The sequence below is a fragment of the Mizuhopecten yessoensis genome, unplaced genomic scaffold (genome assembly GCF_002113885.1).
Source record: "Mizuhopecten yessoensis strain PY_sf001 unplaced genomic scaffold, ASM211388v2 scaffold1749, whole genome shotgun sequence".
Taxonomy (NCBI): domain Eukaryota; kingdom Metazoa; phylum Mollusca; class Bivalvia; order Pectinida; family Pectinidae; genus Mizuhopecten; species Mizuhopecten yessoensis.
In genome coordinates, this window is record NW_018404202.1 from 311,184 (window position 1) to 327,850 (window position 16,667).

Sequence of the window (16,667 nt, forward strand, 5' to 3'; positions counted from 1 at the left end):
ACATCACGATTCATGGAAATTGTTTCGCCTGTTTGGACGCTGAAATCATGCATTGCCCACAGCCATGTTTAGTTTTGCAGATACAATATGAATGTTATGAGAAACTTGTGATATCTTTTTGTCTTATTTATCTACCCCTTGTACAAGATTGTGTATATGCAACCATGGTACTTTGGTGCAGTCTATTCACATTCAATCACTACTAGGCGTCCTAAAAGTAGACTCCTTAAATTGCAACGTACCTCTCTCGGTCGCGCGTCCCTGACAAAAGTACGTAGGTCGCCTCCCTCCATAAGTTCTAATATCAAAAACATGGATCGATCGTCGATGGAAATTCCCAAAAATCTGATGATGTTTGGATGTTTAAACTTACTGCAAAATAACGCAAAAATGTCGTAAATCAACTGCGTGTGGATATTTAAAAGAAGAGAAATTGCAAGGCGCGTTCAAAAGTTATATACGGAATTTAATACAAGTCAAGTTGCAATGTAATTTCGATTCATTTATATTGGTAATGCTTTCTAGAAAATCGATGTATTTCAACCATAATATCAGCCTCTTTGACCTCATACAAATATGAAGAGAATATCGATAACGCAACAGTTGTTAGTTCACAGTATAGCCTTATAATGTTCCGGAAAATACAGTCGTTTACCTTAGAATAATTGCTTCGAAGAAGAACTCGGATTTGGTCTGCTCTGAACACAGCGAAGGTAATGTCTGAAACAAAACAAACAAGAAATGTTGGCTATGGAACAACTGATTTGATAATGTAAAACATAACACTATACAGTCTTGAAACACATCATTGCATATTTAACATTATCAAAATCGTTTTCACAAACCAAAGTATAAAGAAAGACACCACTAATGTTTACATATTGAAGACTTTAAACATCTGGATAATGTTTGTTATCCAATAGGATTATTCCATGTTCAGATAATCATTTATATTGAAGATAAATTTGTGTGGAAGAGAGAGACATTTAGGATTATTCTCCGATGGTTGTCTTACTTTTATAGCTACTGGAAGTTCGTTTCGTAAATGAGCCACATCCGCCAATAATCCGTAAAATACTTCTCCAAATGCACCTTTACCGATCATACTACAAGAACAACAACAAGATATTAAGATTGAACTTTAAAAATAACATTTTGACGATGAGTCATTTAACTATTATTAGTCACTTTGTTGGAAATACATGCCCAGCGATGGCATTATGTTATTATCTCTTTATAACAACTACTGCTACAACATACAGCCTGTAACAAGCGTACCTGACGACTACTGCTACAACATACAGCCTGTAACAAGCGTACCTGACGACTACTGCTACAACATACAGCCTGTAACAAGCGTACCTGACGACTACTGCTACAACATACAGCCTGTAACAAGCGTACCTGACGACTACTGCTACAACATACAGCCTGTAACAAGCGTACCTGACGACTACTGCTACAACATACAGCCTGTAACAAGCGTACCTGACGACTACTGCTACAACATACAGCCTGTAACAAGCGTACCTGACGACTACTGCTACAACATACAGCCTGTAACAAGCGTACCTGACGACTACTGCTACAACATACAGCCTGTAACAAGCGTACCTGACGACTACTGCTACAACATACAGCCTGTAACAAGCGTACCTGACGACTACTGCTACAACATACAGCCTGTAACAAGCGTACCTGACGACTACTGCTACAACATACAGCCTGTAACAAGCGTACCTGACGACTACTGCTACAACATACAGCCTGTAACAAGCGTACCTGACGACTACTGCTACAACATACAGCCTGTAACAAGCGTACCTGACGACTACTGCTACAACATACAGCCTGTAACAAGCGTACCTGACGACTACTGCTACAACATACAGCCTGTAACAAGCGTACCTGACGACTACTGCTACAACATACAGCCTGTAACAAGCGTACCTGACGACTACTGCTACAACATACAGCCTGTAACAAGCGTACCTGACGAGTCTTATTTTAGACCTAGGGATATTCCTGATCATTTCCTCACTATCCTGTATCCACTCGTAATACGGCGATATAGTCATGGTGCAGATACTTCCGTTTAGCGACGCCTGGCGGCCGGAATTTGTGTCCTCCGCAAGTAGCGCCTCATCCTGAAGTGTGTGTTTATCCTCTAGACATGACAGGGTGGTTGAGTTGGTGGCTGACGAGTGGGAGGAGTTCTTTCGGTAAGGTGTCTTACACGGACCTTCTACCGCCTGGCGACGACGCTTCACTACTGATAACACAAGGTGAATGTCATTGAAAGGAAAACAAAAGACGAAAACACTGCGAATGGCATATGGAAAGGTATACACTGTGAGGTTTAGCCACTTCATCATTCACAACGTGCAAAATTTCGTTGTTTTCTTAGCTTGTTCTTTTTAAAAACCATCAATTAAATGGCATAAAAGGTTAAAGTGAAGAAGCTAATTAAATCACTTTACAAGAATTCCTCCAAGGTTCCAAAAGGGCTAAGTACCAGTTACTTTTAAAACGAATAAATAAAGTACATGTATGTAAAACAATACTTTTGTTCTCTTTGACGATTGTTTAGAAAAAACCGTTTTGATAGGCTTATGACACATGGGTATTTCGAGGATGCCAATCTCTATAAGTTAGTCCCTTTGAATGTGAATCTCAGTTTAGTGGATTAGTATGTGCATATATGTACGATTGATCAAGTATGTACATATACTTACGACATCAATATAAAAAAACATCTAAAAACTCTTGTATGTTCATATTTTCTTTTTACATATTTCACGGAGCTGGTCAACGATTAAAACATTCCTGATCCATGCTGATTTGTTTTCAACGTACGTCTTCTTGCTAAAGACAGTGTAGATACTATGTAAACATTTAAGCATATCCAGTTAAAGTAAAGATCACCAACATTAACAATCAGATCGTTAGTAATATTTGTCATGGGATTTTTAAAAAGACATGTTTTCACATTCAAATTAGTCCAACATGATGAATAAAGCATGCTATCTCCAGTCCCGTAAAACATTCTTAGTCATAAACTCCTCTGGGTATTTTGTTCAGTACAACAAAACAACATTCAATATCGCTGATAATTGTAATATATAACCAAACCTATTTATCTTAATCAAATTGATAATCGTTTGGCAGTATTAAAACTGAGACACTACCTACATACCTATCAGTGTCACGGAGACAGCGGGGAGACCAGCTAACACACAACTACATGGACCTGAGTCACTGAATACGTACCTATCAGTGTCGCGGAGACAGCGGTGAGACCAGTACAACACTAGGACATGGACCTGAGTCACTCAATACGTGCCTATCAGTGTCACGGCGACAGCGGTGAGACCAGTACAACACTAGGACATGGACCTGAGTCACTCAATACGTACCTTTCAGTGTCACGGAGACAGCGCTGAGACTAGTAACAACACTAGTACATGGCCCTGAGTCACTCAATACGTAGCTATCAGTGTCACGGAGACAGCTGTGAGACCAGTAACAACACAAGTACACGGACCTGAGTCACTCAATACGTACCTATCAGTAGTACATGGACCTGTGTCACTCACTACGTACCTATCCGTGTCATGGAGACAGCGGTGAGACCAGGCCAGCTAACACACAAGTACATGGTACAACACTAGTACATGGACCTGAGACACTCCATACGTACCTATCAGTGCCACGGAGACAGCGGTGAGACCAGTACAACACTAGGACATGGACCTGTGTCACTCACTACGTACCTATCCGTGTCATGGAGACAGCGGTGAGACCAGTACAACACTAGGACATGGACCTGAGTCACTCACTACGTACCTATCCGTGTCATGGAGACAGCGGTGAGACCAGGCCAGCTAACACACAAGTACATGGTACAACACTAGTACATGGACCGGAGTCACTTCCTACGTACCTATTACTGTCACGGAGACAGCGGTGTACATGGACCTGAGTCACTCCCAACGTACCTATCAGTGTCACAGAGACAACGGTGAGACCAGTAACAACACAAGTACACGGACCTGAGTCACTCAATACGTAGCTATCAGTGTCACGGAGACAGGGGTGAGACCTGTAACAACACTAGTACATGGACCTGAGACACTCCATACGTACCTATCAGTGCCACGGAGACAGCGGTGAGACAAGTAACAACACTAGTACATGGACCTGAGACACTCCATACGTACCTATCAGTGTCATGGAGACAGCGGTGAGACCAGTACAACACTAGGACATGGACCTGTGTCACTCACTACGTACCTATCAGTGTCATGGAGACAGCGGTGAGACCAGTACAACACTAGGACATGGACCTGAGTCACTCCATACGTACCTATCAGTGCCACGGAGACAACAGTGAGACCAGCTACAACACTAATACATGGACCTGAGTCACTCCATACGTACCTATCAGTGCCACGGAGACAACAGTGAGACCAGCTACAACACTAATACATGGACCTGAGTCACTCAATACGTGCCTATCAGTGTCACGGCGACAGCGGTGAGACCAGTACAACACTAGGACATGGACCTGAGTCACTCCAAACGTATCTATCAGTGTCACGGAGACAGCGGTGTACATGGACCTGAGTCACCCAATACGTACCTATCAGTGTCGCGGAGACAGCGGTGAGACCAGTAACAACATTAGTACATGGACCTGAGTCACTCCAAACTTACCTATCAGTGTCACGGAAACAGCGGTGAGACCAGTAACAACACAAGTACATGGACCTGAGTCACTTCCTACGTACCTATTACTGTCACGGAGACAGCGGTGAGACCAGCTAACACACAACTACATGGACCTGTGTCACTCAATACGTACCTATCAGTGTCACGGAGACAACGGTGAGACCAGCTACAACACTAATACATGGACCTGAGTCACTCCAAACGTACCTATCACTGTCACGGAGACAGCGGTGAGACCAGCTAACACACAAGTACATGGACCTGAGTCACTCAATACGTACCTATCAGTGTCACGGAGACAACGGCGAGACCAGCTACAACACTAATACATGGACCTGAGTCACTCCAAACGTACCTATCAGTGTCAGGGAGACAACGGTGAGACCAGCTACAACTCTAGTACATGGACCTGAGTCACTCACGGAGACAACGGTGAGACCAGCTACAACACTAGTACATGGACCTAAGTCACTCCAAACGTACCTATCAGTGTCACGGAGACAACGGTGAGACCAGCTACAACACTAGTACATGGACCTGAGTCACTCCAAACTTACCTATCAGTGTCACGGAGACAGCGGTGAGACTAGTAACAACACTAGTACATGGACCTGAGTCACTCCATACGTACCTATCAGTGTCAGGGAGACAGCGATGAGACCAGCTACCACACTAGTACACCTGAGTCACTCAATACGTACCTATCAGTGTCGCGGAGACAGCGGTGAGACCAGTAACAACAAGTACATGGCCCTGAGTCCCTCAATAGTACCTATCAGTGTCACGGAGACAGCGGGGAGACCAGTAACAACACTAGTACATGGACCTGAGCCACTCAATACGTACCTATCAGTGTCACGGAGACAACGGCGAGACCAGCTACAACACTAATACATGGACCTGAGTCACTCCAAACGTACCTATCAGTGTCACGGAGACAGCGGTGAGACTAGTAACAACACTAGTACATGGACCTGAGTCACTCCATACGTACCTATCAGATCACTGTCACGGAGACAGCGGTGAGACCAGTAACAACAAGTACATGGCCCTGAGTCACTCAATAGTACCTATCAGTGTCACGGAGACAGCGGGGAGACCAGTAACAACACTAGTACATGGACCTGAGTCACTCCATACGTACCTATCAGTGTCAGGGAGACAGCGATGAGACCAGCTACCACACTAGTACACCTGAGTCACTCAATACGTACCTATCAGTGTCACGGAGACAGCGGGGAGACCAGTAACAACAAGTACATGGACCTGAGTAACTCAATAGTACCTATCAGTGTCACGGAGACAGCGGGGAGACCAGTAACAACAAGTACATGGACCTGAGTCACTCAATAGTAAGACAGCGGTGAGACCAGCTACAACTCTAGTACATGGACCTGAGTCACTCACGGAGACAACGGTGAGACCAGCTACAACACTAGTACATGGACCTGAGTCACTCCAAACGTACCCATCAGTGTCACGGAGACAGCGGTGAGACCAGTAACAACAAGTACATGGCCCTGAGTCCCTCAATAGTACCTATCAGTGTCACGGAGACAGCGGGGAGACCAGTAACAACACTAGTACATGGACCTGAGTCACTCCATACGTACCTATCAGATCACTGTCACGGAGACAGCGGTGAGACCAGTAACAACAAGTACATGGACCTGAGTCACTCAATAGTAACCTATCAGTGTCACGGAGACAGCGGTGAGACCAGTAACAACAAGTACATGGACCTGAGTCACTCAATAGTACCTATCAGTGTCACGGAGACAGCGGTGAGACCAGCTAACACACAAGTACATGGAGCTGAGTCACTCAATACGTACCTATCAGTGTCACGGAGACAGCGGGGAGACCAGTAACAACAAGTACATGGACCTGAGTCACTCAATAGCTACGTACCTATCAGTGTCACGGAGACAGCGGTGAGACCAGTAACATCACAAGTACATGGACCTGTGTCACTCCATACGTACCTATCAGTGTCAGGGAGACAGCGATGAGACCAGCTACCACACTAGTACATGGACCTGAGTCACTCAATACGTACCTATCAGTGTCACGGAGACAACGGTGAGACCAGTAACAACACAAGTACATGGACCTGAGTCCCTCAATACGTACCTATCAGTGTCACGGAGACAGCGGTGAGACCAGCTACAACACTAGTACATGGACCTAAGTCACTCCAAACGTACCTATCAGTGTCACGGAGACAGCGGTGAGACCAGCTACAACTCTAGTACATGGACCTGAGTAACTCCAAACGTACCTATCAGTGTCACGGAGACAGCGGGGAGACCAGCTACAACTCTAGTACATGGACCTGAGTCACTCCAAACGTCCCTATCAGTGTCACGGAGACAGCGGTGAGACTAGTAACAACCTAGTACATGGACCTGAGTCACTCCATACGTACCTATCAGTGTCACGGAGACAGCTGTGAGACCAGCCACAACTCCTGTCAGTGTACCGAGTACAATCAGGACCAATCCGGACCTTTCCTTCTCCGATTCCGATACCCGGAGAAACATCATGGTATCGTTGTGTGTATCTGGTCCTGTGGGTTGTAAGTATATAAGGTAAGTGCTGTAATCTACGATTGTCAGTTTGGTAGGGCAACTTCAAATCGATACAAGCAACATCATCTACAAATTATCCTAATAACTACACTTGTAAGCAACCACGTGTTCTCTATAATGTACTTCGGTCACTGATGATCATGTATATACACGTTAACATCACCTTACAGCTGAGTCATGGATATGCCTCCACGTTCAGTGCAGTTGTCACCAATGTAGCATACCCCTTTCTTCCCCTTTTTCAATGCTTAACTTAATTTGAAATCTGTGACAATCACCTAAAGTTACAAAGACTAATATTTTCATTCTTTGGACCTCTCACAGATCCAGTCTAGTGTAAGTGAGCGCATAAATCAAAGAATCGACCCGGAAACCAAACTAAATAGAAAGTATGCAGAATAAGTACTGTTCGTATATCATGATAATGGTAATATCATAAGTGTTATTAGGAACGATAATCGTTCTAGGTTATAGCAATAAATAGTCTAGATCAGACGGAACATTTCAGATAATTGCACTTAAGACCAGCTAATGACCTATTTAACCGAATTATTTTATTAGGTCAATATCAATAATATGACCATAAAACAGCAAATGCCGTGCGCACACGATAACGCGTGTCTGTGTCATCTACGTGTAGGAAAGACATATACTATTACTTTCTAAAATGATTGTCTTTTTTTTAAGTTATCAATAAAATGCCTCAACAATACACGTATACAATACATGTAGCTTTAGAATCGCTAAACAAGTTCGATCATTTTTTAATTTAAATCTAGTTTCAGGCAAAAATATACCAGCTATTTAGCATACCTTGTTTGAAGCATTCGGGAGAAAGGGATACAAAATCCATTAGAATATCCTCCGAAATAAACACCAGCGCCCAAATCTCCAAAGCAAACCTAATGAAAAAGACAGGCAACCAAGGTTCGCAATTACACATGTTATACAAAAGGTAAGGGTTCGCACAAACTTCATGCAGCTATGTAGATTATTACTGATGTACAAACATTAGAGATAAACAAGATCAATATTTGTGGCATTTATTCGTGTGAAATGACAATCCATGCAACCTTGAAATGTAAAAACCCGCCATTTTCTCTCCAGTGCGTAAGTCTGTGACGTCATGTACTTGTCCTAGGCGTAACCTCACAATTAAAACAATTGACACTTACAACCAATCACAGAGCAAATAGGTCATAGTAATAACATGGGTGTATTCGCTATAAATATGACATTGGTATATTCACTGGATAACGCAGGAAATTGTGTGATAAGTAATTATATATGTCAAATCGAAAGAGAATAATATTATTTGTAAAATAGTTACATGTATTTAACAAATAGTATCACATCACAAGGTTATTGTTGTTGCTAGCCCTACGAACTAACCTGCCATGGGTGACAGGCAGTGTGGTGCTGTAATGGTTCCAGTTAGGACTTTTGGAAGGAGTGGATTCTACAGCAAGGGACATCCACGTGACCTGGTCAGAATCCAGCATCTCGTACATGTTCACGCCTACCCTGTCGCGTCGTGCGTTACGCATGGAAAACCGGAGCTAAAATGTAGAAGCAACATGAAATGCTAGATTTTTGAATTTATTAACGAGCAAAAGAGTTCAGGGACGGCAAGGATAACAAATGTCCATTTCAAATGTGAAAATTTCAGGTTTAAAGGTTAAAAAATGCTTAAAAGGACATGTATATGTATATGTGAGTGACCGTACATGTTTTAATATGACAAAATATGGTCTTATCAACGCATAGTTTTGATAAATTTAGACACGAAATATGCAAATATATGACGCAGTAGTACTGTCCTTCTATAGGTGAATTTGAATACGAACATATTGCTTTGGTTTATTTTTCCACAAGAATTTAAAATAAATGATTCACAATTTCTCTTTTCAGCTTCCACGCCATTAACAATTTTTACCTCCAAACTCCAATCGTGACAAACATGATGACTTTAATTTAGCTTTCTTAAGTAGTAACATTATGATCTACTATTGATTTTGTGTAAGGATATGGATTTTCTAGATGCATGTTTATCAATAAATCACTAAGTCAGGGTTTTCTACATGAACTCTTTCAATCTACGTAAGAAAAAATAACTGTAACCCGCAAAATGATACAGGTCGTGGGCTCCCTGATAACATGTCGGGTACTACATGTACATGCGGTAAAGCTAATCCTCTCGTTCTACGGTCGTTGTTGTAACTTTTGTTAATTTTGAGCTGGGATTTTGTCCTGTGTTAAGACTGACAATACGGTATATATTTTACCTGACATGTGTTGTTAGCGTAGTTTAGTGCGGGAACCTCCCGGTAGATGGCGGCATCTTCACTCGCAGAACATTGCTTCCCATGCAATTGTAAAACAACTCCTTTGAAATGAAAAAGCAATCCCAATAATTAAAAAAAAAAAAAAATTGATCACAAATCCAAGCTGGAGTTAAAAATAAACCAGACACTATGAAATGGATACATTGAGTTATGCTTGTAATGGAACAGATACAAACAAATTTGATCTACATTTGACACCAGATCACTATCATTGAACTGTGTTATTACAAATATGACTTAATTATTTAACGTACAATGTAGCAGTTTGCATTACCATGGTTATTGCCGATTTTCTCCTTGTCAATGTCTGTGAAGTTAGCCCTGTCGAACACGCATCGTGTCACGCTCCGGAAAGGGTTCAAAATATTTTCCCAACCACACCAGCCATCCTCAAACGAACAGCTTCCATTCCACTGATTTTCATCTAGCATTAATAAAAATACATATTTTTGGCATAAAAACAACAACTGTCGACACGATGCTATTAGCTCTTTGAGTCAAGAACGCATAGGGTGTCAGCGGGACAAGCATTAACAGCAACTGCATTTGTTTCTTTATTCCCTTAATATCTAATAAAGTTATATCACTTATTTTCTCTACGGGTATGCAAACGCATCATGTATAAACTATCTTTGCTATAGAATTGTAAAGGAATTCTATATTGCCTTGTGAAATATTGGATTTAGAAAAGGAGTGCAGTTAGAGAATTTGATTGTTTTCCATGAGCACGGATAAAATATGTAAATCTGGGGACTGCCTACAGCATAAAGGAAGGTATTCGTCCTCGCCGAACAGGCAGTCAGGGATGAGGTCACACAGCTTGGAGTGAGGTACCCAATGGCAGGTGCTGCACTGGAAGTCTCCTGTCCCGCACCCCACAGGAGCAACCTCCTTCTCTAAACAACACAAAAACACATGTATACGACAATCAGTTGCAGATATAATAGTACATATACATGGTATAGAAGTACAAACACATGTTTCGTTTATGCCCTCTACGCATCTACATTTTTCAAAGTTTAATAGCTTGACCCTTATTCAGTGTGAAGTAATACAGATTTGTTTTTGGAATTTGTCATACATATTGAAAATGTTCTTGGTGTTCTTCGCTATAGGTGCAGTACATACAATATAATCAGAAAAATAACATTTCCTTTTTCATCATTTCATTTGTAAGAAACACTATAATTGTAAAATCGATTATTTGACAACAACTCAATAGTGCACATGAAGCCGAATACTACCATCATTAAACCAATCAGAAATGTGTATTCTATAATTCGGGCCAGTCGGCTACATTATTGAGGTATACATTATAGTCTAAAAACTTAAGTACGATTGTAATAGGATAAATAACATATGATCAATAGCTTTAGTCAATGTAAAGTTGTGAGATAAAGAATTTGCCTGTATCTTTGGGTTTTTTAGCAACAGTTAATCTGATTGTTGGTAAAATGACATGTTTCAGTTGTTGTTTATTATGAGCTGGCAAGTAGACAACATTATTGGTGACAACCAGTACAAGATAACATGTTTTTGTCGCTGTGTCTTCTTCGACACTCCTACTCGGAGTGCTTGGAGATATTGCAGCAGACGTCGCCATGATTTTACATCGATTGAGACGTTAAGGCGGAATTATACAGCGCTTAACAGTATCCCTGGGGGTATCTTACAACAACACCACTCCCTCAACGAGTGATTAACTTCAGTAATGAACCATGCTTGAATTGCTTTTAATTTCCTGATTTATAGGTGTGGGAAATCATCTGTTAAACATCATTAATCATATTAAGATCTACGCACGCTTGGAATTCTATTGTCATCAATAAATTGTCCCCATCGGTGGGCGTAAAACCCTTGTAATAGGAAATAACACACTGAGAAATCAACGTATCTAAAGAAATCTAATAAAAGTTCGAGGAAACATTCAAGTTTAGTATACTGATCTCCGCTTCAGACGGTTGGACTCAGGAGTACTGGTTGAACACCTACGTCTTTAAACCAATATCATGATATAGTGTCACGTCTATAATTGGGTTGTGCTACTTCTTTCGGTATCAATAAACTCACGTATTCCCTTGTTGTGTTTATACATCCAGTCAATCACATGATACCATTAAGTTCCGTGTAGATTCTGGGAATACACAGTGTCTTATAAAATAACACTCCTTTTTACACTAACCCGTTTGGACTGCGATAGCGAATGATCTCTCCCGAGAGACATCTCATGTTACTGTGGTATCCTTTTGATAGTGTCGCTGTTGAACAGTACGTTAATTATTCAAGGTTTTGTAAGATTTGTTGGGAGTAAACATATTTCTTTTTTTGCCTGTACAATTTCATTACNGTTGACCTTTGTCCATGGAAGGTCCCTGCAAAATTTCATTGAAATTGGTTCAGGGGTTTTGGAGAAGAAGTCGAAAATGTAAATTGTTTACGGACGCACGACGGACGACGGACGACGACGGACAAAAGGCGATCGCAATAGGTCACTTGAGACTTTGTCTCAGGTGACCTAAAAATTCTATGGATATATTGTACATGTATTTCTGTCATCCACCACCAGCATGATGTTGGAGTTGAAACTCTTCAAACATCATAGCCCAAGGCAATTGGTAATGTCACGTCAATTAATTCGCTTGTTTTTATTTACGTTTCGGCTCTCTACTTGGCCAGTTTCATGTGAAAATCAATGTATCGATGTACAATTTTGTACACTAATATATCTTTTTTTTTAAAATACAAAACATATCTGTTTGTTTGATTATATTTTGAACCAATTTCAATAATAAATCATTTCATCATATTGCTATTGTATCAGAAATTAAAATAGTTGCAGGTGAAATGTCAATACCAGTGTGTAATACCTTGTGATTCGTACAATTGTTTTGATATTTTTCTTGGGAAAAGCCTGTGGTATAATCGTCTTATATCTTGTTGTCAATATGTTTTAAGGCTGTCGAGGTGGAACAATTGTTAATATTTGTTTGCGTCACGTTTAACTTGTAGAGGGGGTTATGCTTACTCTACAGGGTCCATGAGATATAATACACTGATATCCCTCGAGAACATGCCACTACTATTTGAATGAACTCAATATTTGCTGGTTGCTACTTCTTTTTTTTATATCAAGGTCTTGATACAGGAATTCAAGAAATGGAAACATATAGAATTGTTACTTTCGGGGGAACGGCTGTGAGACTGGACAACGAAAGATTATCAAAGGATAGGAGAATGTTCAACTCCCAGAGTGCTTTAGACGTTAATGGGTTTATTCTGTGTTACGTTACATCCCACGCATTCTCATTAAATACCTTCAGTATCCCCACACTGCAGCATTGCGATGTCATCCACTGCCACGTTTCCACTAACGCTATGCAAGAGAATATCGATGGCGAACGGCGTGTGCACACTTCCAATATGTACCGAGATATTTTGCCAATATCTACAAAAATGCAATAACATATTTTATTACTTATTATGCTCAACGAACCAACATCGACAGTTTGAATTGAAATTAAAAATTCACAGAACAATTTGGATATTGCGTGTCAAAATCATACCATAAAACCAGACGCAATGTATTTGATTGTTTTCATTTTTAACATTATTTTCTTGTGCCAGATGCCAACAGACGAAATATACTTAATCTATGAACCTTTGTTAGACAGAAATTTATTTGGCTCAAAAATATAGCACAATCATATTCATATAGCGTGTTTCCCTCTGATATTCTTTATGACTATTACACTGTGTCAATAATGCGACCAGATTTCACGGAAACATGCTGATCGACCTGTTCCTGTTTACTGAAGTAAATGTCTGGTGGGATCAGGTGTTCAGACAAACATAGTTATTGTTATAAACAAAACAAGTCCAAAACGATAAATAATAATGTGCTTGCCCCTGCAGGAGAATATAAACTACGTATAATCCCCCGTCCCATAAAAGGAACTATTCAATTTGGTTTCTTATATGAATACGTAGCGTAGACCTAATTAAGATGTTGTTCGAATTCATGTGTTTACGTTTTTGGAGTGTTGGAACTGTGCTCCGGCGCGAAGAATGCTGACTGAACAATTCCATGTGTACGTTAACCCTGATTCGTCTTGTTAGTTGCTCTGTCATCAGGATACTATCAAATCGAGTTTCGCAATGTATGTTATATTTTATCACAATTTAATCTTGCTTGTAACAAGCATTTGACAACCCATTCGACAATTGGTTGGCGTATCTCCATAACATGAAAAATATATTCAGGTTAATCCTTAATTAATAGAAAATAAGCCAACCAGTTGTCAAATGAGAAATACATACACGTTAATAAGTATAAATATATCAATGCAAAGATGAAATGGATTTCATTACTTTCCATCAACCGTAGGTTTTTATCTAAAGTACAGAAACACTGTTATTAACAAAACACTACACTATCAGTAAATCCCTGCACAAATACAGATTAAGAGACGAGATACTATGGATCACTGCTTCCTTTTAGTAGGTGTAGTCAAAGCATTTCGTTCAGACATTGTCGGTTTTCTGAATCCGAGTCAGCTCAACTCTTATATATCACAAAGGTAATGCATAGCGACACTCTCCTAATATTAGGTATTACTGGGATTATAAAGAAATCGTTAATTACAAAGTTCCTGACACGACGTCATTGCTCAAATGGACATTACCAATCACACTCAGAACATTGTTATGTGTGACATAAAGTAGATTTAAAATAGACCCAATAAGTCTGGCTTTGGTCATTCCAAATGGTAATTTGTTTAGAAGACAAGAAATATTTTAGGAACGTGGACACAACCTGACTAGCTGCCAAACTCTGGTGGATTCTGGTTACAGAGATAAGGCTTGACTTGTAACATCGCAAAGCATTTCTGAAATATGCTTCTTCCAGCTTTATCAACCCTCAGGTTTCTTTCAGTATGAATCAGACCGAAACTACTAATAAATCAGTGTTTTGGGATGAATAAGAAGAAAGGTGTGTGATGGTATCATTACTGAAAAAGTGACGGAGTGTGTACCAGATGACTTAGAGTTAACACGTGACAGAGTGTGTACAAGATGACTTATCGTTAACACGTAACGGAGTGTGTACCAGGTGACTTAGAGTTAACACGTGACAGAGTGTGTACAAGATGACTTATCGTTAACACGTAACGGAGTGTGTACCAGATGACTTACAGTTAACACGTAACGGAGTGTGTACCAGATGACTTAGAGTGAATCAGACCGAAACTACTAATAAATCAGTGTTTTGGGATGAATAAGAAGAAAGGTGTGTGATGGTATCATTACTGACAAAGTGACGGAGTGTGTACCAGATGACTAAGAATAAACACGTGACGGAGTGTGTACCAGGTGACTTAGAGTTAACACGTGACAGAGTATGTAGCAGATGACTTAGAGTTAACACGCGACGGAGTGTGTACCAGGTGACTTAGAGTTAACACGTGACAGAGTATGTAGCAGATGACTTAGAGTTAACACGCGACGGAGTGTGGACCAGGTGACTTAGAGTTAACACGTGACGGGGGGTGTACCAGATGACATAGAGTTAACACGTGACGGAGTGTGTACCAGATGACATATAGTTAACACGTAACGGAGTGTGTACCAGGTGACTTATCGTTAACACGTAACGGAGTGTGTACCAGGTGACTTAGAGTTAACACGTGACGGGGTGTGTACCAGATGACATAGAGTTAACACGTGACGGAGTGTGTACCAGGTGACTTAGAGTTAACACGTGACGGAGTGTGTAGCAGATGACTTAGAGTTAACACGCGACGGAGTGTGTACCAGATGATTTAGAGTTAACACGTGACGGAGTGTGTAATAGATGATTTAGAGTTAACACGTGACGGAGTGTGTACCAGATGACTTAGAGTTAACACGTGACGGGGTGTGAACCAGATGACTTAGAGATGACTTAGAGTTAACACGCGACGGAGTGTGGACCAGGTGACTTAGAGTTAACACGTGACGGGGGGACTTAGAGGTAACACGTTACGGAGTGTGTACCAGATGACTTAGAGGTAACACGTGACGGCGTATACCAGATGACTCAGAGTTAACACGTGACGGAGTGTGTAATAGATGATTTAGAGTTAACACGTGACGGAGTGTGTACCAGATGACTTAGAATTAACACATGACGGAGTCTATACCAGATGACTAAGAGTTAACACGTGACGGAGTGTGTACCAGATGACTTAGAGTTAACACGTGACGGAGTCTGTACCAGATGACCTAGAGGTAACACGTGACGGAGTGTGTACCAGATAACTAAGAATTAACACGTGACGGAGTCTGTACCAGATGACCTAGAGGCAACACGTGACGGCGTGTACCAGATGACTTACAGTTAACACGTGATGGAGTGTGTACCAGATAACTGAGAGTTAACACGTAACGGAGTGTGTACCAGATGACTTATAGTTAACACGTGATGGAGTGTGTACCAGATGACTTACAGTAAACACGTGATTGAGTGTGTACCAGATGACTTAGAGGTAACACGTGACGGCGTATACCAGATGACTCAGAGTTAACACGTGACGGAGTGTGTACCAGATGACTTAGAGTTAACACGTGGCGGAGTGTGTACCAGATAACTTAGAATTAACATGTGACGGAGTGTGTACCAGATGTCTTAGAGTTAACACGTGACGGAGTGTGTACCAGATGACTAAGAATAAACACGTGACGGAGTGTGTACCAGATGAATGAGAGTTAACACGAAACGGAGTGTGTACCAGATGAATTAAAGTTAACACGTAACGGAGTGTGTACCAGATGACTGAGAGTTAACACGAAACGGAGTGTGTACCAGATGACTTAGAGTTAACACGTGACGGAGTGTGTACCAGATGACTTAGAGTTAACACGTAACGGAGTGTGTACCAGATGACTTAGAGTTAACACGTAACGGAGTGTGTACCAGATGACTTAGAGTTAACACGTAACGGAGTGTGTACCAGATGACTTA

At 41.0% G+C, this 16,667-nt stretch overlaps 1 protein-coding gene across 1 annotated transcript in view; it reads right to left on the bottom strand.

The window, feature by feature from the left end:
• The window catches only part of LOC110440288 (ALK tyrosine kinase receptor-like), a 45,494-nt gene that overhangs the window by 10,304 nt on the left and 18,523 nt on the right, over positions 1-16,667 (bottom strand). The window contains exons 4-14 of the mRNA XM_021483264.1: positions 12,982-13,112; positions 10,429-10,563; positions 9,942-10,091; positions 9,608-9,708; positions 8,715-8,881; positions 8,136-8,224; positions 7,160-7,300; positions 1,993-2,272; positions 1,016-1,106; positions 656-720; positions 243-372 (exon numbers count right to left, since the gene is read on the bottom strand). Coding sequence (XP_021338939.1) covers positions 243-372; positions 656-720; positions 1,016-1,106; positions 1,993-2,272; positions 7,160-7,300; positions 8,136-8,224; positions 8,715-8,881; positions 9,608-9,708; positions 9,942-10,091; positions 10,429-10,563; positions 12,982-13,112 — 1,480 coding nt within the window. The remainder of the gene's footprint in view (positions 1-242; positions 373-655; positions 721-1,015; positions 1,107-1,992; positions 2,273-7,159; positions 7,301-8,135; positions 8,225-8,714; positions 8,882-9,607; positions 9,709-9,941; positions 10,092-10,428; positions 10,564-12,981; positions 13,113-16,667) is intronic.